At 46.1% G+C, this 26,981-nt stretch overlaps 1 protein-coding gene across 2 annotated transcripts in view; it reads left to right on the plus strand.

Annotated features, from left to right (window-relative positions):
- Nucleotides 1–2,514: 2,514 nt before the first annotated feature.
- Nucleotides 2,515–26,981, plus strand: part of SH3GL1 (SH3 domain containing GRB2 like 1, endophilin A2) — a 51,638-nt gene continuing 27,171 nt past the window's right edge. Inside the window, exon 1 of one of the 2 annotated variants that reach the window (XM_007431235.4) lies at nucleotides 2,515–3,504. In XM_007431235.4, the coding sequence (XP_007431297.1) occupies nucleotides 3,460–3,504 (45 nt within the window). In that variant the 5' untranslated portion in view covers nucleotides 2,515–3,459. The remainder of the gene's footprint in view (nucleotides 3,505–26,981) is intronic. The other variant, XM_007431234.4, reaches the window with a different exon arrangement.

Raw genomic sequence — 26,981 nt, forward strand, 5'->3', positions numbered from 1 at the left:
CTCCGGCGGGGGCTGGGGGGAGAGTGGAATGAAGGGAGCAGGGAGAGCGTCCTGCGGGCGCAGTCTGCACGCGGGAGCCTGCCAGCTGCTTTTGGTCTTCTCCAGTTTCCAGGGAGAGAAAGAAAGGGGGGTTGTACTCCAAGACTTAGGCAGGGCAGCAGGTTCCTGAAAGCTGGGGCCGCGTTTCGTTTCTCCCTTTCTGTTCTCATAAGAGAAGCGTAGGAGCGGTGAAATTTTCTCACTTTCTGAAATTTCTGTCCCTGTACGATAGACCTTGGCTGGCTGGTTTGTTTGTTTGTTGGTTGGTTTATTCCAGCTTAAATAGCTGCCCATCTTATCTACCGTATATGACTCTGGGTGGCTTACAAACGATTAAAACGAATATAAACACAGCCAAAAGGGAACCATTTGAAAACCAATATAAAAGCATATCAAACAACCATCAGAAAAAAATCCATGGCCTGATTAATCACATCTAACAAGACACTCAATACAATCACTGTGCCAGCTCTGCCACGGAGTCTGGTTAGCAACTCCAGGCAACCCCCGGGCTGGAGAAGACGAAAATCATGCCAGACGGCAAAGCGCTGCTGTTGCGGCTAGGAAACTACAAGGGTGTGTCCGGGAGATGCCAGCTCGACTCGAAGGAGGCTTTACTTTCTTCTTTCCGTTCAGTACTTGGATGGGAGACCACCAGGTAACCCAGGGCTGCAGTCGAGGCAAGAAAGTTGGGTGGGGGGTGGAAATTCCTAGGAAAAGCAATCGCAAAATCACTTCTCAAGCGTAGCCAAGGAAGCTGCATGAAAGCGTCTCCCCCAGGAACTGACCTCGAGCGGGACGCAATTTTACTTTGATCAATGGGGTTGATGCCGGCCGGCCTCTGTTGTTAAAGAAGAAAAGGAATATTATTGGTCAGTATTTGAATATGCCGGTTTTTTTCCCGGCTCCGAAGACTCTCCTTCCCTTCCTTTTAGTTCTACCTCTATGGCTCAGTCGACAGCGCAAAACTTGAAAGGGGAACAATCGCCCCTGCTGATTGGTCGAAATCTCTGCCTTCCTATTGGCTATCGCAGACACGCGCGCTCATGATTGGCTCGAAAGCGAAGTTTATAAAGTAAAGGCGGAAAGTGGAAGTTCCCGGGTTTACTTTGAGCAGCGATTGCGCGAATGATTTGCAGGTGGATCTTATAGGCGCCTATTCAGGAACTGATTTAGTGTTATTTTAGGGGATTTATGGGCTGTTGCGGCTCTGGGCGGCTTAAATAGCCCATCAATGAAAACAGAAGAACACAAAGAGGAAAATTAGCAATCAGGAAAAAATCAGAAAGAAATTCAAGAAAAGAAAAGAAAATCAACGATCGGTTAAAAGACCGAAACCGCTTACAAGGGGTCTAACCACCCATTCTAAACCAGGCCTTGGGGATAAACCCAGGTTTTAAAGGCTCGTCTGAACAGGGCCAGGGTGGGAAGGAAGTCTCTCTGAGCGCAATGGGTCTTAGTCTCTGGGCCTTCGGTATATGACTGTGGCCTGAGCGTCCTCCGGTTTAATGTGTGTTCGCAAGTTTTAATTACCGTGGCCGGCGCGCCCGTGGAGGGGGCCGGTGACGTCACACAGGCTGCGTCAGTTGTGCGGTGACGTCACGAGGCGAAGGCATCTTTGTGTTCGGTGAAGCTCTAGTAAAGAAATGTAAAAGACAAAGCCGCCGATGAAGTCGCTGCCCTTTCATGACAGTCAAAACCAGCTTCTTAAGTAGACTGCCTCATTCCCCATCACGTCAGAACTGTGTGAACGCGGAGTTCTGCAGAAATCAGGCAGGGGGTTTGGCGGTTGACGTAATAATTGTTCCCAATAATGGAGTCCTTGGGGTTCTCTGAGCTTGGTTCTTTTCTTGCAAGCGTTTCATCACAATAGCTTACGGCAGTGTTGTCCAAACTTGGCCACTTTAAGATGAGCGGACTTCAACTCCCAGACTTCCCCAGCCAGCATGGCTGGCTGGGGAAGTCTGGGAGTTGAAGTCCGCTCATCTTAAAGTGGCCAAGTTTGGACAACACTGGTCTAGGCAGTCGCCAGGAATTAACACGGACTCGAAGGCACAAAAAACCCTCCACCTTACACGTGCACTCTTAAGCATCCCATATGCGAGATAATTCCCAATTGGGCACTCTTCCAAGCATTGAACTACAGTTCCTATTATCCACGCTCAGAAACAGGCGGACGTAACCTTCCCCGTGGGAGTTGAACTGAAGTACACGTGGCTGGGCGGGCTGCAATTATCACGTGCGCGTGATGGGCGCGAGGACTAGGGGGCGCTCTGGCGCCTTCCTTGACGCTCTCTCTCCCCGAGGGAAGGGACGGAAATGTATAAATGGACGCTCTATCACTCATCTATCTATGGTAAAAGCGTGGAAACCGGACCCTCTTTTTCCCCCTCCCGCTTTGGGGTTTTAAGTCGCCGCCTTTGAATCCCTCCGCCGGGAGAGAGAGGAGCGTGTTTGCGCAGGCGCAGTGAGGGGACGGAAGTGTGCAATCGGACCGTGTAACATCCTGAGGGACGCGGAGAGCGAGCGGGGCTGAGCTCGGAGCTCCGCGGGAGCCGAGGGGCGTCGTCTGTCTCCCTCATTCCCCTTTCCCTGTCCGTCCGCCCGCTCTGGGGCTACTTTGTGTGTCCGTCCGCCCGCCCGTCAGGCAGCCCGCCCTCCTCCTCCTCCTCCTCCCCCTCCCCCCTCAGGCTCTCCGCCCCGTCTGCGCTCCCTCTTTCTCGCGCTTTCCCTTCTGCTCCCCTTCCAGAAGAAAAGAAACGGAAAAGGGAAGACTCCCCCTCTCCAAAACGTTATTTTAAGCCTTTACGCCGGCCTCTCCGACCCCCAGGGATTCTGCTCTCCTCTGGCCTCGTTGAGGACTAGTCTCTTGAGCCTGTTAAAACCGCCAGCCAACCGCGGCTGGGCTCCTGAGGGAGAGGCTGGCTTTCGCAGCCTCCTAGAGCAGCCCTCGCTGGGAGGCGGTCTCTTTCTGTCTCCGGCAGAGCCCGAGTCTGCGTTTCTCCATGAATTGGGCGCCGGTGCTCGGCTTTTAAGTCGGTCCCTGGGCTGCTCTGGCCTGACTTGCCTCGAGCAGGGAGACCTGGGCCCCGCCTCGCTGGGGAGGGGGCTGCTCTGGCCGGTGGGGCGCTTCTGGGCTTCTCCAATCCAGAGCCCAACCTCTCTGTCTCCGGGGAGCCGCCCTCCCTTTGCCCCGAGCCCGGAGCGTCCCCTCTGGGTTGCCAGGACCGGCCTGACCCCCCTGTCCGGCTGCTGCTGACTCCTTAATGCCAGAGCGGGGACGGCTCTGCCCCACTTTCTCTCCCCGCTCTGCCCCTCCGCCCAGAGCCTCCGTGCCCCAGAGCGGGGTCCTGATCCGCCTGCCAGCTCCTCGGGGCTCCGTTTCTTCCTCCCTGACTCTGTGAGCTCAGCAGGACCGTCATGTCTGTGGCAGGGCTGAAGAAGCAGTTCTACAAAGCCAGCCAGGTGAGAGCGGCGAAAAGAAATGACGGGTCCAGATGTGCTGGAAGTGGGGGGGGTGTCTCTCTTCCTTAAAGACTTGGCTGTTTTCTCCTGTTTGCTGAACGGTGACTTTTTCAAAACCATTTGGGCTGGGCTGGGGAATCCGGGCTCCGTCTGGGCCCCTTGGACCCAAAGCTGTGCTTTGCGGAAAGGGAATCCGAGGAGATGTTTTGGTGTTTGGGCTGGGAGGAACAATTTGGGCAGCTGTTTCGTGCAGTTGTCTTTGTGTAGCTGCCTCTGGCTCATCAGGCCCTGGGCAGGATGTGGTGAAAGTTATACTAGGGTGAAACATGTTTTGAAACCCCCCAATCCAGAGCTGATTCAGTGCAGCTTTAAAACAGGTTTGTAAATGTATCTGTAACCTGTTTCATCCCCAGAGAATACGGATGGCTTGTTGTAGAACGGCTGCCTGGGACTGAGCAATCCGAATTCTTCGATGACAGTGTGTGAAGCTTTACAAAACCCCCTTCATTTGCTGTTATGGTGGTGAGAGCTAGGCATGGTCGCTTTCACGGAGCAGCTTAATTATACACAGAATAGCGAGTGGGGGAAAGATCACTTTTGTGAAATTGTGTGCCAAGACTAAGTGGTCAACTCTACATTGCTCTTTTGAGACAAGTTTTCTAAAAATGGTGGTGGTATTAGGAATATTCCAAACTTCTATCATAATGAATATAGGGCAGGGGTCAGCACTGTGGTGCCAGCTGGCTCCCTGCTCCCCCCCCCATTCTTTTTTGGAAGGATTATGGTTATCAAAACATTGATAGGAAGTTGATGTGATGTAAAGCATCAGTCTCTATTGTCGTATTTATTTGTAGCAATACTTTTCGGCTGCCCAAAGGTCTCACTGGATTGGTAGAAGGAATGCCACACACAAGGGAGGTGTGTGGTTCACTTTCTAGCCAGTGAGTATTTTGATACTGACCATGCCCGACATAGTGGTTATTTTGTGAGTAGGTAAGTCTCCCATGGCAGCCATTTTGTGAGTGCACCCACTACATGCTCTTTCAAATTGCGAATGGGCTCTCAATGGGTTCCTTCCCCTCCCCCTGAAAAGAGTACAGTTCCTTTCTTCACACCCGGTCATTCTCAAGCATGCTTAAAACATTGTTTACTGATTTTTTCCCAAGGACACAAAGCCTACCATTTTGTCTGAAATTGCCTGTGAAATACAAGGTTGGTTTTAATAAGTAACTGCCACGTACTGTAAGGTCTTTGAAGCTCCTTTGCAAGCTACCTCAGTAATCCTTTTGTCAGCCCTGCAAGGAAGGTTGCTATAATTATTTCTGGATAGAAAACGGAGAAGAGAAAGCGAGCGGCACGTCAAAGGTGATTAAATGGCGGAATAAATATTTCCCTCCTGTTCTTGTTCTTCTGGAGTTGGACATTTAGAGGCTTTGTGCTACCTCCAAATATGACAATTCCACGTAGCAGGGCTGCCACCACTGCAGCCCTGAACTTCTGCTTTCCAGAGAAAAATTAGGCAATAGGTGAGCCATCTCTCCGGAGATACAGACATGGGACTTATGACCAAGTGTGGCAGTGTGAGGTCCTCCTATTCATTATTCCAGGCAGTCACACTCTCTTTCAGACTACTTCTTTCTGCCCTCCTCCCCCAGTAGTCAGAAGCCTTCGGTAGCAGCTAAGCAGTTTTAGCTCTCCTTGCACATTCATTTCTGCAAGTATCTGAACTCCCCCAAACCTGCCAATACAGTACTTCCCTCTAGGACAGTGTTTCTCAACCTCAGCCGCTTTAAGATGTGAGGATTTCAACTCCCAGAATTCCCCAGCCAGTGTGCTTTAAGCCCACACATCTTAAAGCATGCTGGCTGGGGAATTCTGGGAGTTGAAATCCTCACATCTTAAAGCAGCTGAGGTTGAGAAACCCTGCTCTAGGAGATGGACGGTGCCATGTTAGCTGTGGCACAACAGCACTCTAGAAAAAGGCAGGGAACTGGGACATTGGCAGAAAGATACCAGAGCTTTGCTAAGGCAGCATAAAATGTTGAGGTGTCCCTCTCGGTTTCAGACTGCAGATAGTAGGTTGAGATTCTCTGTAGGTGCCATGGATTTGAACTCAGCACTCGCTGCTCCAAGTCTGACATATTGTAATATTTTGTAAAAGGTGGGGGGACTTTCTGCCCTGAGCAAATTAACTTCCCATGCAGCAGCAGCTTGCAAGTTATCTCAAGCCATTCAGGATCTGCTGCGTGCGTGCTTGATGAAAGTATTCTCCAAAAGCTTTCATTTTCTCTCTGTGGTTCCAGAGGGGGAATTGTGTGCAGAACATTCTCCATCCTGTGTCCAGATGATTATTCCAGAGGGATGGGTATGGAAGTAACAGAGAGGACAAAGAGCATCTTGTTGGAGGGAGGCTGGACCATGCCAAAATGCACGTGTTGTATAATACAGGCCATTATTCCTAATTCTAGGAATATCACCAACGAAGGACAAACAAATGTTATTCCCACCTCCTTGCGCGTGTAGTACTCATTAAGTTGCTTGCAACAACAGTTGCCCTGTGTGCAGAGCACCATATTTGCACCCCCAAATGGGAGTTGTGCTGAAGAGGGTTCCAGGGAGCTGCCGCCGCCGCCTCTTCCTCCTCCTCCTCTCTTTGGTATACAAACTGCTCTGGGCTGAAGACAGTCTTCTCCAGCCTTTTTTCCATTGCTATCATGGCTGTTTTAAATTCATTTACTTCTGCCTATCTGGGGAAGCTCCTTATCTTGGGGAGGCTCTGTTTAATGTCCAAACCAATAAGTTGGCTCTCTGTGAGTCCTCAGTTATTCAGCAGAAGGAGGAAGTTTCCACAGGAGACAACTCACACTGTCAGGTGCCAGACGGGTGTAGGTATATGTGTGTATTTGCAGTGGTAACCTCCACAGTTGATTACTGTGCTGGAATAAGTGCCTTCTGGGGCTGCCTTTGTGTCCAGGCCTAAAAGTTTGGTTGGCACCAAACTCAGCAGCTAAGCTGGTCTCTGGAGGAGCTCGGACAGGGAGCCTGCCTTATACTGGAACTAAATGCATTGCCCCAGCTGCCAGTATTTTCCCGGTGAAAGACAAATTCTGGACATTACCTTGAAAGTCCAGCACAGTTTAGGTCTAGATCAGGGTTCCTCAACCTTGGCGACTTGAAGATGTGTGGACTTCAGCTCCCAGAATTCCCCAGCCATGGCTGGCTGGGGAATTCTGGGAGCTGAAGTCCACACATCTTCAAGTCGCCAAGGTTGAGGAACCCTGGTCTAGATGACCTGAGAGAAAATTTTTTTCCATCCCTCCTAAATCTCTCTTTTCCCTTTTCTGAAGGGACTCCGCTACGTGGCCACTGGTTTGATTCCTAATGACTAGCACTGCACATTGCTTCCTAAGAATCTGCTCCTTGCTGAGTTGTATCCCATCCTTGGCTTTTGAAAAGGCTTTAGAAACACACCATTTAATACAGGGATTTAGTTCTTTGTTTGAACTGTTTTTAATATCAGGTTTTACTGGGGGGTCTGCATCTGTGTGTGTGTGTTTGTGACCTGTCAGACCCCAGCAATCAGTGGTTTAAAACGTTTAATAAATAAAGCAGTTTTCCAATTTTATTTTACAGTTTTTGTAAAACTATACAATTATTTTAAACATACATCCATTGTTTAATGGAGGGTTTCTCTCTCTCTCTCTCTCTGCTCCTAATTCATTTTGGAGAACCTTTTCCCTCTTTCTACTGTCCTAATCCTTTTAAGAGCGTAAGAGCCTACATATCACCAAATAATATTCTGAGTTCATCCATGTTAATAACTGTCCACACCAATGTTGATGACAGTGCCAGAGTTTCAAGTAGCATTTCCGGATTGAAGCTGAGACCTTCCGCGTGCCAGACTATGACCTCTCCCTCTTCTCTGGCCATGGGAATGCTTTCCTTTTTGGAAACTTTAGGGGCCTCGCTCCTTCCTTTTCCGGCGCAGGTTCTGAGTTGTTCAGCAGTCTAAATCCTGATGGTTTGATCACAGTCTGAAATAAGGCACGAGACATGATGCTGTTGTCTCTTAAGTGGCATTCTTGAGCTGTAGGAAACGGTGCTCACTGTTGATGCTGCTTGTACACGTGGCAGGGTCAAAGTCTGTCAGCCGTTTGTTAGTCTCCATTCCTTTGCGTACTAATAGTAGGATCTCCTGTAGGCATCCATCTGCGTGAGGACTTTTACCTCTTTAGTGCAACGTTCCTCATTCTTGTTTTAGTTCCTAGGAATATGGCCCTAGATTCTTTCCACAACCTGTAATACCTTGTGGGGCTTTGTTTTTTGCATAGCTGGTGCCTAACGCATGGTTTAGATGCTGCCTTAGATTGCAGCCCACTCCCTGGTCAACACATTCAAATGGGCAGGGCCCCTTCTCAGCCAGTTTGCTTTTGAGAGAATGCACGGGCTGGGTTAGTCTTGGGAAAGGAAGGTAGCTAAAATTTGAGTCTGGCAGAGCCAAGTCTTAAGATGGCAAAAGGGGTGAGGTTTTAATTAGAAGCTTAAACACGGCTTATGCCACGGTGGTGTGAAGATAAATAAAGCATTTATTTATCTGGCGGAGAACCAGATGTGCTCTGTGTATGTGCGTGCCATCAGGAAGTCCCAAAAGGTGGGGAACTCTCGGCATCAAAACAAAAATTAAATTCCGTTAATACTCACCCTGAAAGTATTCAGGAAAGCAGTTGAACTGCTGTGGCTAGAGGTTGGTGCCCTAGAGTTGTGGCTTAATCTGGTTTAAGCTCCTGAAAATCAGCAGCATGCACTTGTCGAAGTTGGTGGTCTCTCTTGGATTTACGTCAGCTTTCTCTCGGTGCGGATATGCGCTAGACTTTAGCTCTTATCATTCCTTCTCTGCTGAATTATCTCCTGCACCTTTGAGAAATTTGGTGAAGCTCATTCTCCCACATGCAGGGGATGAAGGTGACAAATTTTCCTGCGGGCTGTGTAATCTTACTGTTGAATTTCAGCCCCCTTTGCTTTGGGGAATTTATGAAGAATGGGAAAACTTCCATTCATGTGCATAATGAGCTCCAGGGTTATGCTCCTACTTTTTTTTTCTTTTTTTAAATATAAGCTTTCCTTGTGGCATCATCTTTTGATACCTGTCATGGCTTCCTGGTTAATTTTAGTTATTTGGAGAAGAAGACAAATTAATATCATTTGAGTTCCTCCTCCCACTATCCTCTGGATTATTTTTTATATTTTATTGCTGCTCTCAACACTTGCCATCTGCAGTTCTTCTTTTCTGCAACTCAAAGTCCCCAGCTATTTTAGTCTCGAATCAGAGTCATAACAAAGGCAATCACAGCCCACCCCTATAATTTAAGTTGTGCCTTAATTGCAGAGGTATAACCCAAGTTCATTTACAGCTAACCTCTGTTTCCAATCCTTGTTACATATCCAGGAGCGGCACCTTAGAGTGATTCTGGAATATTTTCACATGATGGTGTTATATTTTTATCTCGTTTTTAAGTGTTGTTACCTGCCCAGAGTCATATATTTGAGATGGGCGGCCATATAAATTGAATAAATAAATAGATTTTGCAGAGGGGGAACCAAGAGCGTTTGAATAGGACTTGGGTTTAGCATAGATCATGACAGTGGCATTTGTGTGAAGTTGGTGGATTGTAATAGCCAAGAGGGTCAAAATACTTGGTTTACAATTTAGATTTTGGTACCTTTAGTTCAGAGAAACAGAGTTTCTGCCCCTTGGAATTATTGTGTTGGATCTGATTTGCTTTCAATCTGCTGCTGTGTTTCTAAGCATTTGGGGGGTGGGGGGTTGAGGTGGGGGAGTCTAACCTAGGCTTCCCCTCTCCAATCCCACCTATCTGAGACATTGGAGATGATTTGGAGCCCCAGCGCCGAGTGCCTTAAAGAAGGAACAACGCTTGGAGGCTTGCAGAAACTAGCCCTATACATAAGGTGGCTTGTTTGGGTCTGGCATTGTGTGCTGTTGTTGTGAAGATTGTCCCTGAGTCCCCGAAGAACCACTTCCAGCCTGACATGGCGTTGTGTTAGCTCCCTGGGTTTTTGTGAACTGCAGTGGGGAGGGGGATCCCACTCCAAACCTGTGATGCCAAGCCTCAAATGGAGGTTGGCTTTAGGCTTGTGATGGCAGATGCTCCCAATACGCCACCCCTTGCACTCCTCGGCCCCATGCGCATCTGATTTGCCCTCTTTGCTTCTGCTCCCTCGATTTTCAGAGTGGGAACCAGATCGAGCAGATGGCTACCAATTATTTACTTGCTGTGTTCCTCCTCCTCCTCCTCCTCTTTCTCCTCCCTTGCTCTCTGCATGAATCTCCAGCTTTGGCAGGGGTGGGGGTGTCTCTGTGTGAGAGAGGGAACTAAACCATCTGTCCCTTCTATCTGCTGGGAACTTCTAATCACTGGTTTTGAAACTGACAGCTCTTGGAGAACACCTACCTTCTGGCCTTTCCCCCTTGACCTCAGGAACTCTGTGGGGGTCCTGGTGGGTTCAGTGCTAAGTTCCCAGTGGGTTCATAACTGTACGAAGGGCTTGCAGATATTTGTGGCTCAGAAAATTGAGGAAGTGGCCACCTCCTGCCATTGTGCAGCATAGTTTAGAGACGGTCAGGAAGGAGAGGGAGGGCAGAGGATCCTTCTCTTTGGCTTCCCACGGTTGAAAGGTTGTGTGTGTGTGGGAGGGGGGGTGCATAATGAATGTGCAGCTCTGGGAGAAACCCCCAGTGGAGAGAATTTGGTAGGGCTCCGCTCACCAGATCTATTTGCAGAAATGCCAGAAGGTTGCAGTTCTGAAATGTCGCACACCCATCTGGCAGGTCAGCCTCCCAACCCGATTTGTTTGTCTTCTGTTGGGCTGGACAATCAGTCCATCTGGCTCAGAATTCCTTAGGCTGACCCCCGGGAGCTCCCCAGAGCTTCAGTTCTTTTTAGAGGCATCATTGATTGAACCTGGAACTTTTGGCTATAGATCTTTCTCCAAAATAACAGAGAAAGGGTTAGCAGACTAGCCTATTTGTCCATCAAGTTCAGCCTTCCCCAGTTCAGCACCTGGTGGATGTATTAGAAACCCATCAACCCAGCATTTCCCACCATTACAAGGCTACTGTATTGGACTACTGCAACATACTCAACATGGGGCTGCCCTCGAAGACCATCCAGGAGCTTCAGTTGGTCCAGAATGCAGCAATGTGGGTAGCTGTGCATGCAGCTCATTATGCCCATGTAACTGTCATGAGCCGCGTTTCAGAGTCAGACTCTGAATCGTGGTTCGTGACGGTAACACTCTACTTTGCAAGCTGCACTGGCTCCCAGTAAGCGTCTGGGTGTGATTCATGGTGCTGGTTATCACTTTTTAAGCCCTACATGGCATAGGACCAGGTTACTTGTGGGGCCACCTTTTCCCACGAACCTCTGCCCGCCCCAGATGCCCCCATAGGAAGTGCACTGAGGTTGAGAAACACTGATCTAAAACAGAGAAGTCTGTCTTATCTTTATACACATGTAGAACACACACGTGGGAGAATTTTCAGAAGTTAGTTTATAAAGAGAGATTTCAAATGGCCCACCATCTAATATAAAGAAAATGAATGGTAATTATTTATAGAATATTTATGTATTGAATTGGCATGCCTCAAAATGTCAGCAGGTCTTCTACTAATACAAATAAAGTTTTGTCTGAATTTAAATCATGGTGGCAAGAAAGTTCTCTACAGTCCATGGTTATGCAGAAGTAAACCATACCTGGGCAATGGAAGTTGCACCCTGGTAAACATGTTTAATATTTATTTATTCCAATTTATATAGCCGCCCATCTCACATATATGACTCTAGGTGGCTGACAAACAATATAAAACCGCAAAAAATGCAACAGTTTAAAATCAGTATAAAAGCATATAAAAAAACCATCATATTGCAGAGAGGCACTGAATCCAAGTTACCTCACTACCCTGTATTCAAGGAGGCTTGTTCACAAATAAGCAAAGGCAGGATTCTGCTTGAGTTCCTTTATTTAATTCTCTTGGTAATCGTAATGTTTTAGCTCAGCTACTTTGGTTATTGGACAAAACAAGCAAAAAAAATTAGTGGTCTTTAGTACTTCATTTTCAATTTGTTTACGGAGCATAGTCCGTTGATCTAAGCACCAGAAAACTTTCTGAAATTCCAAGTAATAGATCAGTAGCTGGCTTCTGGTTCTGAACTTAATCTGGGAATAGGGAAAACAGTTCACTCACTGTCACAAATTACTGAGGAATTGGTTGGTTAAGCAACCAATACTATTTTAAAGCTGGTAAGGTAGCAAACTGCTCAGCTAGGCTTGTGATTCTTGCAAAGCCCTGTTAAAGTTCCTATTGAAGAGGGAATCAAAGAAAAACCCATTTTCTCCTTCTGTTCTGTTGTAAAAATTAGGTAGATCCCACCTTGCTATGAAGTTCCAACTACAGATCTCTTGAAGAATTTGCACTTCTTTCCTCTTCCCTCCCCACCCCTTATCTCTCTTTATGTTGTAGAATTAAACCCAGGAGGCAGGGATCAGCTTGATTGCTAAAGAACCGAGAAGAAATTGTTTCAAGTATGGTAACAGAAAGGATACCTTACAACATTCAAATGGCAAACTAAAATTAATGGTGCAGAGAGAACAAAAATCTGGGAGTTGGTTGGAGAAGGCAAGACAGCTGCTGTTTACAAGCACCAGAATATGAACAGGTTTTTCGAGCTTTCAGTAAATGCAGTAACTCAGTTGTACCTTGCTGTAATTTTCTTCCCCTTCTCTTGTATTACAGGAAGTGGAAGCTTTCCAATGGAGCATTTGTAGAATTTGTTGTTGCTGTTTACCTCTCGGTCCAGAATTAATTCATTTTTTTCTCAGGCTCTGAGAGCAGCTGGGATATTTAAACTCAGGAGCACTCTGCCCTCTGGAGAAGGTGGGATCCTGCAGAGATCTCTGATCTTGTTGTTTTGCATGAGACTAGCTGTTGGTTATGCCCACGGTTTACTTTTAAAACAGTTATGCAATGGAAAGGTTTCCTTCCTTCTTCCTGCAGTTTGTTTGAAGTATTGATGAAAGCTGGGGTGGGAGAGTTTTACTTATCAAATGAAACAGCTCTTATTAAAAATAAACACACACAAGCAAGGTCCCTGCAAAGGGGAAGAGATTGTAATGTAGTGAAGTGATTAGAGCAGTGTTTCTTAACCTTGGCGACTTGAAGACATGCGGACTTCAACTTCCAGAATTCCCCAGCCAGCATAGCTGGCTGGGGAATTCTGGGAGTTGAAGTCCGCACATCTTCAAGTCGCCAAGATTGAGAAACACTGGATTAAAGTATTCAATTAAACCTGGGAAGACCACATTTAAAATGCCAAATTGATCCTGGCCCAATCACAGGCTAGATCTGCACTTTGCGCTAATCCCTAATCTGGTTTGTTTTATTTGGTTTAGTGCAGTGCTTCTCAACCTCAACTTTAAGAGGTGTGGACTTCAACTCCATGCTGGCTGGGGAATTCTTGGAGTTGAAGTCCATATCCCTTAAAGTTGCTGAGGTTCTACCATTCAGTGGTAGAACTGGAACTATGGCTGGGACTGTCCAACATGCTACATTAAAAAGTGGTGGAGGGTTCCTCACTCTGTATGTTGAGTGAACCCAACCAGTTAGACTAAACCAGGAAGCTATGGTTATGTAAATGTGTAAGCAGGGTGTTTGGACCATAGATAGATAGATAGATAGATAGATAGATAGATAGATAGATAGATAGATAGATAGATAGAGTCCGAACACTGTGCTTACATATATAAATATATATATGTGTGTGTGTGTGTGTGTGTGAGAGAGAGAGAGAGAGAGAGAGAGAGAGAGAGAACCCAGGCTTTTGTGGCTTTTTAAAGAAACCAGGATTGTGAAAGCCAACTTGTTAGTGTGCAATTGGTATGCATGCAGTCTTAATCATAAGGGGGTGTACATACAGCAGCCCCTTACAAATTGGATATGGATTTATGGTTTGACACTATGGCAAGCCTGCCAGTACATCTTGCTTGCCGCGAGCAAGAATCATTCATGGCAACTAGCCAAGAAAGCTCTTGTACGTTTTTTCAAAGTGGTGGTTTTGTGACATTTATTAGATCAGAAATGATAGATCTGTAAGGGAAGGTGGGCTATTGACCTCTTTGTAAAAAGAAAAAAAGAAAAAGGAGCTTCACTTGAGGCATGGCAAGTGATGGAAAACGACATCTCCTTGAAATAAATCCAGTTTGTCAAGGCTGCAAAACTAGAGAAGAAAAATGGGGCTGCCCTAGGTGGGAATCTCCTAATGTGACCAGGAATGAGTTCTATCTGATTCCTTCCTTCCCCACCTAGCTTCTCAGCTGAAGGGGAGCTCAACTAGCACAAAGCCATTCCTCCTTCCGGAGATGCTGAAATGCCTGCCCATGTCATCCAAAGTCATAGCCTCCCCCCAATCTGGTTGAAAATGCCTCTTTACCTCTTCCTAAAATTGGGATTGGAAGAGGCATATACCAAAACTGAACCCTGTAAAAGAAGGTAGAACTGTTTCCTTTCCTTTCCTTTTCTTTAACAAGGGTGCATGTGTACATTTAGGGACCAATATTCAGTTGGTGGAGGCACTTTTTAAAAACAGGATGGATTCAGGTCAAATCAGTAAATGGAAATGGTCCCCCTGCCTTTGTTTACATGTGTCCAAAACGTCTGGCTTCAGAAGTGGCTTCACTGAGTTTCTTTTGGCAAAGCAGCACGTGGTGCTTTTTTTCTAGACTCCCTTCCTCCCCACCCCTCTCACTTTTAAGGCCAGATCCTCTCTCCCCAACTCCCCCATCTTATTTGTCGATGAGGGGTTTCCTTCCACCAGATTTTTCTTCCACTTTCTCTGTAGCAGTTTTCTGTCGGTCCTCTTCACTGTGGGTCTGGTTTCAGAACCAGTTGCGGTACGTTCAGTTCTCTTCAGTAATATGTATGCTTTCTTGCCTGGGGCTTATAGGTTACACTAAGTCATGGTTTACTCAAAGCCACAATAGGCTGGCTTCACCCGAGATGCTAAGCTGTAAACTATGGCTTCCAACCCCCCTTGACTGGGCTCCCATTTTACAGATAGGCAAATCTCATTATGAGTTAGTGAAGTATATGAATCTGACCTTCTCACTCCCCTCTTAACCATTGTAGGAGACCCATATTAGTCTGTGGCGGCAATAAATCAGGAGGAATCTGGTAGCCCCTTTTCCAAGTCACACTTTTTATTAAAGGGCAGAAACATTTGTGAGTTTATGCCTGTTAATTTTTTTAAATTATTTTTTGTCTTCTTACCCATGCTTCGTTTTACTAAAAATGCCTACAGAGCAAGGTTGAAATAGGATAGAAGTGACTTCCTTGGATGAGGGCCTGTTTCCTGCTCTGAGCACAGTGTGGGAAACAAACTGGGTCAAGGCCAGTGCAGTTTGTGAAGGCACGCATGGCACATTTGCAGATGACACCAAACTAACTTGGCTAGCAAATCTGTAGAAGGCAGCAAAAAATTTCAAAACAGTCATGGCAAGTTATAGAAGTGAGCTGAAAATAAGATTTAAGACCAGGTCTTTTGGGTGGGAGAAAGAATGGAGTCCACCAATAGACAAAGGGAGACAGCATGTATGAAAATAATCTTGGAAGAGTAGTTGATTGCAACCGATGCAGACCAGCAATGTGATGTGGCTACTAAAAAGGCCAGTGCAGTTTCATGTTGCATCAGTAAAAGTGTAGTTTCCAGAACATGAGAAATAATATTCCGTTGGATTATTATTGCTCGGGCTACCCCTGGAGTGTTCTGGTGCGGGCAAATAAGAACAGGTGCAGGGAAGGGCTGCGCAAAGAGAGAATCAAGGGACATGAAACCCAAATTGCGCAAAGGGAGGTTGAAGGAGCCTTGAGAAAAGATGACTCTGGAGGGGGATGTGGTAGCCCCCTTCAAGTACCTGCAAGGAGGTCACACAGAAGGTCAAGCCCTGTCACCTCTCATTCCAGACAGCAGGACTTGGAATCGTGGATTGATATTACAAGAAGGCAGCGATACTTCTTAACAGTAAGTTTACTTCATCAGTGGAACCAGATCTCCCTTTTGTTGGATGTGTCCTCCTCTCTCCGAGAAGCAGACGGTCCCAAGGCTGACTCTGGAGCTGCCTTCTTAGGTGCGCCCCACCCACTCTCGGTGCTTCCACTTTCAGGGAGGTGTTGAAAGGCGATGCACGCATTAGCCGACTGGCACTGAAACTTGTGGGGCCGAATTACCAGGTGCCTGAAAGCATCCGTGAGCTGGAGACACCGCCTGTTTCTCCTGGGCATGGGCCTTGGGATCTTTAGATGGTTTCTCTGGGAGTTGCCCAGTAGGGGTAAGGATTTGAAGTCTGATCCTCACGGAGGCAGGAGCCAAGGATAGTGATTATGGGGCCCTGTGAACTGCAGGTGCTTATGAGGAAGCTGCCATGCTTGTATGCCAGTGTTTGGGCTTCTCATAGGCATTTAGTAAACCCTAGTAGAGAACATAGAATGCTGGCCTTGGGAAGCCAGCTTTCCTCCATCTGTACCCTCCAGATGTGTTGGGACTGCAACCCCCAACCATGTGGAGTCCAGATAACTTTTAGATGAACCTTCTTCTTCAAGATTTAAAACCATTCATTATGCACACAGTAGCTAAATTTTGTGTTACTGCAAAGAAAGTAAGATGAAACCGGTTAAAGACGTAATTACCTTTGAGCTAAATATTACTTTTGGCTTGATAGACCTTAATTAATAAATTAGGGGATATATATCTTTTATTTTATACTTACTAATGTTTTAGATTAATATTACCAAGGTAATAAATGTACCAATATAGTAATAGAGGAGTGAATGCTATACTATTATGTGATTTATTTTGTTAGCTGTTAGTATATTATTGTATCCATTTGCTTCACTGTGTTTCTGTTTTTTTTTAAAATTTTGCTGGTCATTGGCCAAATAAATATTATTGATTGATTGACCCCCAACCATGCTTTGGCAATCAAGAAAGCTGGATTCTCCCAGGGCCTTGTTAAGCAGGTTCCTGGAAATGGAAAAAAGGTGGTTAACTTATAGAAATCTTGGCAATTGATTACATTTACTTTACTACCCCATTTATCTCTAAGTTTGTTAGAACAGGGATTCCTTGATCCTCTTGCTAACCACCTGTTAGCAAGTGGGGAGGGGCCTCCCTTTTTCCTGATCAAGGAAGAATGTATAAACATTCCAGAACTTATCATACTTTGCAAATAGCCAACCTCTTTCCCCAAAACTGGGAAAGTCCATTACTGAAGGCTATGTTGGAAGGAAACGCTGGGAGTTGTAAGTCCTAACACATCCAGGGGAGCCAGATTAGGAAAAGCTTTCATAGGCCTTTGGGCTAATGTGGAAGGATTCCCTATATCAGGTTGGGAGAAAGAAGGGAGCTGTTATTAAAGGAGGATGGCTGTTGTGTCAAGTGTCCTACCTTTTAAACAAGCTTAACCAGCTTTGGCCTACATCACGTTGACCTATTCAGGTGTTGCAGAGCCTGTTATGTCTCCCTGTTGAGTGTAGCAAACAAGCAAGTGTGAATAGCTCTTGCTATTTGTTTCGCCATAAAGTTGGTTCTCCTTGGCAGGTTTTGTAAGATTCCTCCTTTCTCCAGCCATCAGAATGGAAGCAAGACATTGCTGCATCATGTCTCTCTTTCCAGATCCTGACATGTCCAGTTGTCAGGTGCCCTGACAGTTGACTTGAGCCCAAAGCCATGCTTTTCCCAATCATGCAGAGTCTTCTTAACAAGATTTATTGAAGTGAAAAGAATCATGTTACACGGATTTCAGCAGCTGAACTATTTCCCATGGGAACTGGTCTATCTCTTAAGACAGTGGTTCTTAAACTGGGAGTAATTACCCCCAAGAGGTAATCTGGGCTTATCCAGGGGGTAATGGAGCAATTTGTAACGGCTTGCTTGCAAGTCAAGGGTCCCATCTGGGAGTTCCGCTGCCAAGACACTTGTGTAAAACCACGGAATCTGCATCTTTTGTGGGGGTAAGGACATTTTAGACCAGGAAAATAGGTAATTGGGTCAAACAGTTTAGGAACCACTATCCTAAGACATTGAGCACAGACTTTCATAATTTCTTTCTAATGGCTTTTCAGTGAACTCGCAAAGAGGCAGGTCTTTTTACTGAGTCTGCAAAACTGTGTCCTGAATCCTTCCCAGCCTGAAAACTGACCCCCACACCGGCTTCCTTCCAGCATCAGGGCTGGGCTGCAAGAGAATTGCTGAAAGCAGTGGAACGTGGTCAAGAAAGATTGGGGTGGGGGTCATTTGCTTGTTTGACTTACATCCTGCCTTACATTCAGGAGCTGAAAAAAGCATACATTGTGCTCCCTCCTTCTATTTTTCCCTACCACAACAACCCTGTGTGGTAGGGTTGAGAGGTGGGCTAAGAGAGATGGGCTGCCCAAAGTCCCCGAGGAAGCATCTGTGGCTAAGAGTGCACTTGAACCCAGATCTCTCTGCTGCTTCCTTTTTCTTTTTTTCCTCCTTTTTTTTAGATGTTCCTGCAAAGCAGTCTTCTGCTGCTTGGTGATCTTGGGCTCCAGCTTCAATAATAGTAATAGTAATAGTAGTAGAGAAAGAACTGGAGAAAAATCACAAAATAGAAAGACCTGCAAACAGAAGTAGAACAACTCTGGCAAAAGAAAGCATAGGTAGTCCCAATAGTTATAGGCGCCTTAGGTGCCATCCCAAAACATCTGGAGCACCACTTGAAGACCATCGGCACTGACAAAATCGGTCCATTGCAAAAGGCAGCTTTACTTGGAACAGCTTATATCCCGCAATGATACCTTTAACCCCATCAAATAACAACATCTGCCTATCCCAGGTCCTTGGGAAGGACTCGATAGGTAGATAAAAACATCAAATCTAGTCTAAACATCTGGCTGACTGTGTGACCAACCATAATAATTTATTAAACTTGTATGCTGCTTGACTCTCAACGACTCTGGGTGGCGCACAACAATCAAATAAACGACAAATCAATAAAACATTAAAAAATAAAGATAAAATGTTATCCCCAGCCAATGTGACCCAATATTGCCCCATGGATCCTGTATGTGTAGTTTCATAGCTGAACTCCACCTGCTCAAGCTTAATTAGGCAAATTGAACCTCCACTTGAGCGCTTGAGTTCTCTTTGCATAATGACTAATTTGCTGCTCCCCAAATCTGGCATAGTCTCAAGTGATTCCTGTTCATCCCCAGAATCTTGCCTGCAGGCCTTTTAGTCTTCCCAACCTTTGGTGAAACCTTTTTTTTTTTTTTTTTTTAATGGTGAATCAGCAGCCTTGTCCAGCTGTAGGAGAGGGAGAGCAAGATGGATGGACAGAAGGAAGGAGACATCAGCTAAAACTGGTTCACCCAGAGTCAGGTCCAAACTCAGAATGTGCAAACCGGTGGTGCTTCATTGCACTGATCTTTAGCAAAGTACCTTTTGAAGAGAATCTGTGTAGCTCAGGGTTGAACTGTGGAGTCCTTGGGGTTCTCTGAGCTTGGTTGTTTTCTTGCAAACGTTTCATTACCCGGCTAGGTAACATCTTCAGTGCTAGAATGGAATCGGGCAAACCCATTCCATTCTAGCACTGAAGATGTTACCTAGCCGAGTAATGAAACGTTTGCAAGAAAACAACCAAGCTCAGAGAACCCCAAGTACCCCAAAGTACCTTTTCTTGCATCCCATCCACAAAACCCTTTTCTAGACACTGCCAGTCTCTTTCCTACCCTTCAGGGTCTAGCTGGAAAACTCAAATCCAGTAGCTTTTCTGAAACTAAGCAGGTCCAGTTTGCTCACCGTCTGGATCACTCATGGAAGATATAAACATTTTCAAACTAGAAAACAGCCTGGAAAATTTTCAGTGCTTATGTTTTTCTGTTGCTTGTAAATAAATCATGGTTTTGTGCAGGCCGCAGAATGTACCATTTGACAGTTACTGTGTAATTGCAACACTTGAGGAAATGCTGCTGAAGCAGGAGTAGGGCGTTGGAAAGGACAACATTTTGCCGATCACAGTTCTAGCTCTGATTTGTTCCCTCTGGGTCCTGTGTTTGGCTCAGGCCTTTTAAGAAACTTGTAAGTCCAGTGACGTGGCATGGAATATTTTCTGAAGCACTCAGTTCCCAGAAAATGTTTTGTTAGTGCTTTTTCCATCAAAAATATTCTGCTTTTGAGAAGAAAAGCATTGTTTTATAAAATTAACTAGTATTGGCACAATGGTCAGGTTGGCACATCATGCTGAGACTAGTTGGCTAAGTCAGAGATGTTGGCTCTGTTCACGTACACATGCACAAGTCTCTGTTGAGCAAGTCAGAGACGTTGGCTCTGTTCACGTACACATGATACATATGCCCCAGTCAGTTGACCACAACTCATTGTTGTGTAGGTGCAACGTGTGCTCTTGGGTGACTCAGTTGGCATCTAGGGCCCATGCTTTTATGCCCACCCATATTGTCTCAAAGCCAGCAGGGAGCTTATGGCTTCTTTTCACAGCGGTGGCTTGATTGGAGCTAGCTTCACTGCAATTAGGGCAGGGGACATTGTATCACCTACCTGTTTCTCTGCCTTTTCATTCCTCCCAGCCAGTCTTTCAAAACTGACACAGTATAAAATGGCAAAAGACAGTTCAGTGCAACTCATTGTAAAGTGATGCAAGGTGGGGGGAAACTTAACCGCATAGACTCCTGGGGCCAGAAGGGGCCCTAGAGATCATGGCGTTCAACCCCTGTTGGGTGCAGGGATCCAAATCGAAGCATCCCTGACAGATGGCTAGATATATCCCATGGTGGAGAACCCGCCATTTCTGTGGGCTCCACTGTTGAACTGCTCTTCTTGTTGAGAAGTATTTCCACACATTCATTGTGAACCTGCTTTCCTGTATTAAGTTGTTTTCTATAGTATCTTCTGCACTTTGGAACAAGAGAGGGCAGTTCTTGACTTTCTTCCTTGTGGTACCCTTTCAGGATCCTATTTCCCTATTTAGCACCGGTACATACTTATGATAACTGACCTGGAAAAGGATGATGGTGACAGGTAACCATTTTTCCCTCCCAGAATATAGATCTCAGTCTAATCATTGTATCTTAGAAGGATATAGCTGTGGTGGAAAATGTGTAGAGAAAGAAGCCAGACATTCAGAGCAAGGATCCAAAAGAATTTTAGATTAGAAGAAAAAGGCAGCTAAGATGTATAAAATGATGCTTGGGGTCCAGAAAGGGTTTTTTTTTCCTCCCTTTTTCAGAATGCTGGACGCTTTGGGGCTCTGCTAGTGAATGATGAGAGCTTCAGGATAGACAAAAAGATGGATTTATTCACACACGGGTGTGGTTAAGCTGTAGAAGTTGCTCCCCTGAAAATGGACCGATGGCTTTAAAAAGGGATTTGCCAGAATTGGAGGTTGTAAGTTGCTTGTGGTTACTAGCCACGAAAGCTTTGCCTATGTTTGCACAACTTGATAACCTCAGCTGCTTGGATTAGGTCCAAACTAATCCAAACCCACATCAGCTGCGTTTCCATAACACCATAAGCTATCCGGTTAGGTTTAGCTTAGCCTCTGGGAATCCAACCTGGACCTTTTCTCCAGCCTTCAGAACTGCCGGAGTTTTGGTCTGAGTTGCTAGATAGCGTTGGGGGGGGCGGGGGCGCCTTTGCTATCGTGTTCAGCTTGTGGACTTCCCAGAGGCAGCTGGCTGGCCCCCACACCCAGCTGAAAAGATTCAGTCAGATCCAGAGAAGCCTTCTCATGATCCTAAGAATCTGGAAATGAGCACGTAGGCATTTTAGTTTGCTTGAGGGCAAAAGGGGGTCCCGATCCACTGCCTGTGACTTCTCAGACATGGAAGCTGCCAAGTGGGAGAGTCTGATTCAGATCTGCAGACCACAGCAAAGCGAAGGCTGAAAGAGAGAAATAGGATTGCCATGGCCATTTTTGGTCACGCTGACCTTCCCTACAGATCGCTTATAAGAAATACGAAAATATGAATATTGGGGTGATGCTTTGAAGCATTAAAAGCTTTGCGCAGCTACAAACCATTATTCCTTTCCATCTGGGAGTTAGAAATGTTTTTATTTTAACGCCCTTCCCTTCCCCCAAGAATCCCCAAATCTCCATGAAGGCATTGCGGCCCAGTGCCATTGCATCCAGTGTTTTTCGGGGTGATTTTAAAGCCTGAAGTTCAAAGAGTCTGCCTCTGGTACAATGCAAAAACCCTGCATTTTTTTCACCGTTCCGTGGCCCAGAAGTTTGAGCATACATAGAATAGTCTGAATTTTCACATTGAGCTTGTTTAGCAGACCACATTTCAGTGAGGTTCCATGTTGGATTATGACTTGTGTTGTTGAATCTAGCTCTGTGGCCCATCGCACTGCGCCAAAACCAAGCAAATCATGTAATAGCTTAACCAAGTGTTTCTCAACCTTGGCCACTTTAAGCTGTGTGGACTTCAACTCCCAGAATTCCCCAGCCAGCATGGCTAGCTGGGGAATTCTGGGAGTTGAAGTCCACACAGCTTAAAGTGGCCAAGGTTGAGAAACACTAGCTCAGCCCCACAAGTGGTATGAAAAGATGCTAGAAAGAGAGAATGGATCAATCTCTTCCCTTCCTAGAAATCAAGCCCCAGGGTGAAGCTCTGAGTTTCACACGGCCTCCCAGAAGCTGTTTTTGATAGGGAGAGACATCCTCCTCTTCTCATGCGGTTTCCTTCCGCGCGTCCCCTCAAGCTGCAAACTCATCACTTTCAGAAATGGTCTCTTGTTGACAGGAAAGGGAGAAGGAAATGGAAAGGATGTGCGCTGTGTGAAAGAGATTTGGCCTTAAATCCGTAGCATCTCAGAGCAGGACAGGCAGCTGTCTGGGTTAGTAGGAATTGGATCTGAGAGTTGCAGTGAGAGAGATCAAGACTGATACAGCAAGGCCTAAAATCTTGGGCAGTTGTAATCAGTCCACGTGGGCTAGCCTGAGTTAGTCTGTTTATCCTCTTGTGGAGTTGCAGCCTTTACATCTAAGCACTGCGTCCTCAGGAATATCAGAAGGAAAATGTCTACACTGCAGTGCTGGCTGGCGTTCATTGATTGATTGATTGATTGATTGATTGATTTTGTGTGGCTGCCCATCTCACAACTCTGAGTCGGCTCACTACAGGTAAAAACAATCCAATCAAAAGTTAAAAACCAATATTCGAACATAATAAAAACTGTCCATAATCAATTTAGAAAAAGAGAAAATCACGATCGGCGGTAGGATTTGTCTTACATCAGCTCAACACAGCCATTTTAAAACTCCCTGCCATTGCCAGACCCCCAGGCAGGGTGGAAGAGCCATGTCTTCCAGGGCTTCCTAAAGGCTGGGAGGATCAGGGCCAATCTAAATTCTGGGGGGATGATGTTCCACAGGGCGGGTGCCAGGGCAAAAAATACTCTTTTCCAGGCTCCCACCAGATCTTTCATAGATGAGGTCCATAATGTGCCTCTCCGGCTGGTCCTGTATGGTGTTCATTCCTGATTTCCACATTAGCTTACCTTATGAAACAGCCACAAGTATGACTTGCCATAGGTCTCCTACCTACACCTGAATCTTCTGTAATGCGTAGAGGTTTGGTAGAAGGACGACCTGCCTGAATTTCTGCAGGGTCCAGAGATACTAAGAGAGGGGAACATCTCCTGATATTCAGAGGGACCCAACCATGTTACTAGGTGGTCCAAAACTTCAGTAAAAAGGAAATAATCATTGTGGGGATCTGTCGGGTGCCCGGCATCTACGCTTGCCCAGGGAGTGTGGTTTTGCGATGCCTGAAAGAAAACGGTGGATGAAGAACAAAATCCTTTTTCTCATTGGCATAGCAATGGTTTGCGTGGTCTTCTCCATCCAAGCTGGCTGCTAAATTTTCCACAAAAGTCTAGTCCCCGACGTCTTTCCCTGGTTTCAGTTGCTAAGGATATTAAATGGCCGTTTGGCTTGCCCAAAGTCTTAGCAGTGCTGCCAAGAACAACAGCAAAAATGGATGTAAGAAACTCAGAGTCTCTCCCAAGTTGCTGTAATGTTGCTAGGAAACCTGTTTCTTGAGCTTTTCGGGGTGGCGGTGTGTGTCTGTGGGTTTGTGTGATCTCAACTTCTCTAATCAAACCATTGAAAAATATCTTATTTATACTCTGCCCCCTTCCCGCTGCTGGGCTGTCATCACCCAAGAAATAGACGGGTACCTTTCCCGAGGAGTTCCCAATCTGGAGTGGACAAATGAGGAAAATTGGAGCAAAGGGGATGGGTTATCCCACGTGTTCCAAACTTGGTAACAGTTTGGAAGAAGGAGGGCCCGTGCAGCTCCCTCCATCCCTCTCCAGAGATAATGAGGCTGAGCTCATTGTGACTTTTCTCCCTGATGGAAGAAATACAGTTTTGCACGATAAGGGGATAAAGCAAGTCCCAAAAGAAAAGGTGGTTTTGGAGGGCTAATGTAAAAAATGGGGAACCAAGTAGGTAAATATTTGGAGAGAGGTTTTGCACATCAAGGGCAGAAAGACAGCGAGAGGAATGGTGGAAAACAGAGGATTGTGTTTGAATGAGAGACTAAGATAGAAGGTCTACTTAAGCCATGTTTCTGCTGGATTGTAGGTAGTATTCTTTAATCAAAGTTGTAAGCTTATGGGAAGTTGGGTCTATGGAAACTAATTTACAGGTAGTCCTCACTTAATGACCGGAATTGAGACCAGAATTTCTGTTGCTAAGCAAAGCAGTTAGGCAAAACATCACATGACAGCACCGTTTAGCGACAGCAGTTCCAGTACTCCCAATTATGGTTGTTAGGTCAGGACCTCACACTTCTGCTGCCCTGCCGCACTCGCCTCTGCTTCAATTCCCCTACCCACCTATCTCCCCCCATCTTTGCCCTTTTGACCACCCTACACTCCACCCCCTACCCATGCCACCCCCTACCACCCTCAGCTGACTGTTGCCTTCTTCTTGCTGCTGACAAGGCACGCCCAGCCAAACAGGCGTTGAAGCTCAAGTTGCAGTTGGAAATGCGGGCTGGTTCCAAGTGCCCAAATTTTGATCACATGTCCACGGAGGCGCTGCAACAGCCGTAATTTTGAGGGCCAGTCGTAACTACCATTCATTTAGCACTGTGATAGCTTCTAACAGTCACTGAATGAATGGTCGTTAAGCGAGGACTACCTGCATAGTCTCCCTTGTTACACTTTATGGCTGGCTGGGGAATTCTGGAAGTTGAAGTCCACACAGCTTCAAGTGGCCAAGGTTGAGAAACACTGCTTTAAGACTTACATGACTTATGCCTTTTACTAAAATGTGTTAATTGGAAAAGGTGCTGATTTTTTGCCACTGTAGACTAACACCGCGCTGTCCTATAATGGCTTAGCACGTCATACTAACCTAGAGCGTTGGAAAGGACCTTGAGGGCATCCAGTCCGAGTGCTGCAAGCAGGAATCCAAATTAAAGCATCCTTGACAGACAGCTGTACCGCTTCTGCTTCCACATATCCAGCAGGAAAAGACCACACGTAGACCCCCTCCCCGCCCCCCAGTTCATTGCTTCCACTGCTTTTGGATGAAGAGGTTTAAACTTAGATGGCTTTGCAAGGGCATGGGAGCAGTTGTTGGAGAGAGAAAGCTCTCTAAATGGCCCATGATTGGAACTGTTAGATTTATCCCGAGGACCAGAGGCAGAGTTCCTCTGAATGGCAAGTGCTGACAACTCAGAAGGTCTTCAAGGTCACTGGGATTCCTGAAAAGTCTATTTGGTCACTGCTGGAGTGAAACAGTGGACTAAACACCCCTTTGGTTGATCCAGCAAATCTGGTCTTAGGACCATCTGGGTGTAGTTTGGCTTAAGGAGTAGAAATGATGTAGGAGATGATGAGAAATGAAAGAGGGGGAGACAAAGCTGTGGAAAGCTCAAAAGGAAGGAATTCAGGAGTTGTGGAGTTTATTTATTTATTTATATATCCAATTTATGCGGCCACCCATCTCAACAAGTGATTCTGCGTGGAGGAATTGCAAGTACAGCTGAGTGGCAAATGACCTGACAGCACTTCTAATCAGAAGGGAGAGGCCAGAGAAAGGGCCCTAAAATGATCAAGCACCTTTTTTTAAAAGCATTCAAATGCTTCACAAAGTTGAGAAGGCAAAACAGTCCTTCTCTTCCTCCTCCATTGCCTTGAGGAGGAGCCAGAGCACACTTTCATACCAAAAGGCCAAATTTATATTTTAAGCAGCTGCCTGGTACCCATGGGCAACCAGCAGTAGTGTTCAAGGGAGTAAGAAAGTGGGCCAACTGATCCATCTCTCCTCTTTACCTTGGTATGGAAATAAGCAGATCAGCAACAGAGGAAATTGTGTCCTGGTGCTCCTGAAGATCAAGTCTTGCTGGGGCAGATTTGAGGAATCCCAAGTCAAACCAACCCAGAGCTTTCCCTACAAGTTGTGCTTGACTTACAACCCAGTTGGGACCAGAACTTAGATTACTAAGTGATGCGGTCGTTAAGTGAGTTGCACCCAATTTTACAACCTTTTTTGCTATGGTTGTTAAGCGAATGTCCCGGTCATTAAGCAAATCTGGCTTCCCTCATCGACTTTGCTTGTTGGAAGCCCCCTGGGAAGGTCGCAAATGGCGATCCTGTGACCCCAAGATGCTGCAACCATCATAAATACATGCTAGTTGCCAAGTGCCCAAATTTTGATCATGTGACTGCGGGGACACTGTGATGCTCATAAGTGCAAGGACCAGTCGTAAGTCAGTTTTTTCAGTGCCGTTGAAACTTTGAATGGTTATTAAACAAATGGTTGTAAGTCAAGGACTACCTGTACTTGCATAGCAGAGATGCTATTTTAATTTCTCATAATGTCTCAGGAGGACTAGTGAGTGGGGGGGGGTTGTGGAAAATAAAAATGGTAGCTGCTCCAGGATGCTAGCCATTAAAAAAAAAATGTTTTCTTACAAGTAGGATCCAGAGCAAGTATCAGCAGTGTAGTATGCTAAAATAATGGGGTGCTAATGCAAGCCCTGGTTTTTCCTGCCTTCTTCTCTGACTCTCAAGGCAATTGAGCATCTGTTTTTCACAGGCTTATTTACAGATCTGCGGAACCTGCTGGCCCAACCCTCGGCATTTCCAGCTCACATTGGTTGCTCATTTCCTGAGATTCTGGATGAGCAGAATCATACTTTTCAGTCTGGTCACTTCCTGGGATCTCTGCTGATCAACGGCAACCTTCTCGATTCCTGAACTCTCAAGAAACTGCTGCGGAGGATTCTGTGCGCCACGGTTGCAGTGAGCAGCACAAATCCTCCCGGGCAGATGCAGCTTGCAGGCCAGCAGAACGCGAGGCCAGCTCCACGTGGCCTGGAATGCAAGGGGGTGGGTGTTCCCCCTTGA

Source organism: Python bivittatus, unplaced genomic scaffold (assembly GCF_059951505.1).
Source record: "Python bivittatus isolate LINGU-HERP-01145 unplaced genomic scaffold, Pbiv_v1 ctg000580_np1212, whole genome shotgun sequence".
NCBI lineage: Eukaryota > Metazoa > Chordata > Lepidosauria > Squamata > Pythonidae > Python > Python bivittatus.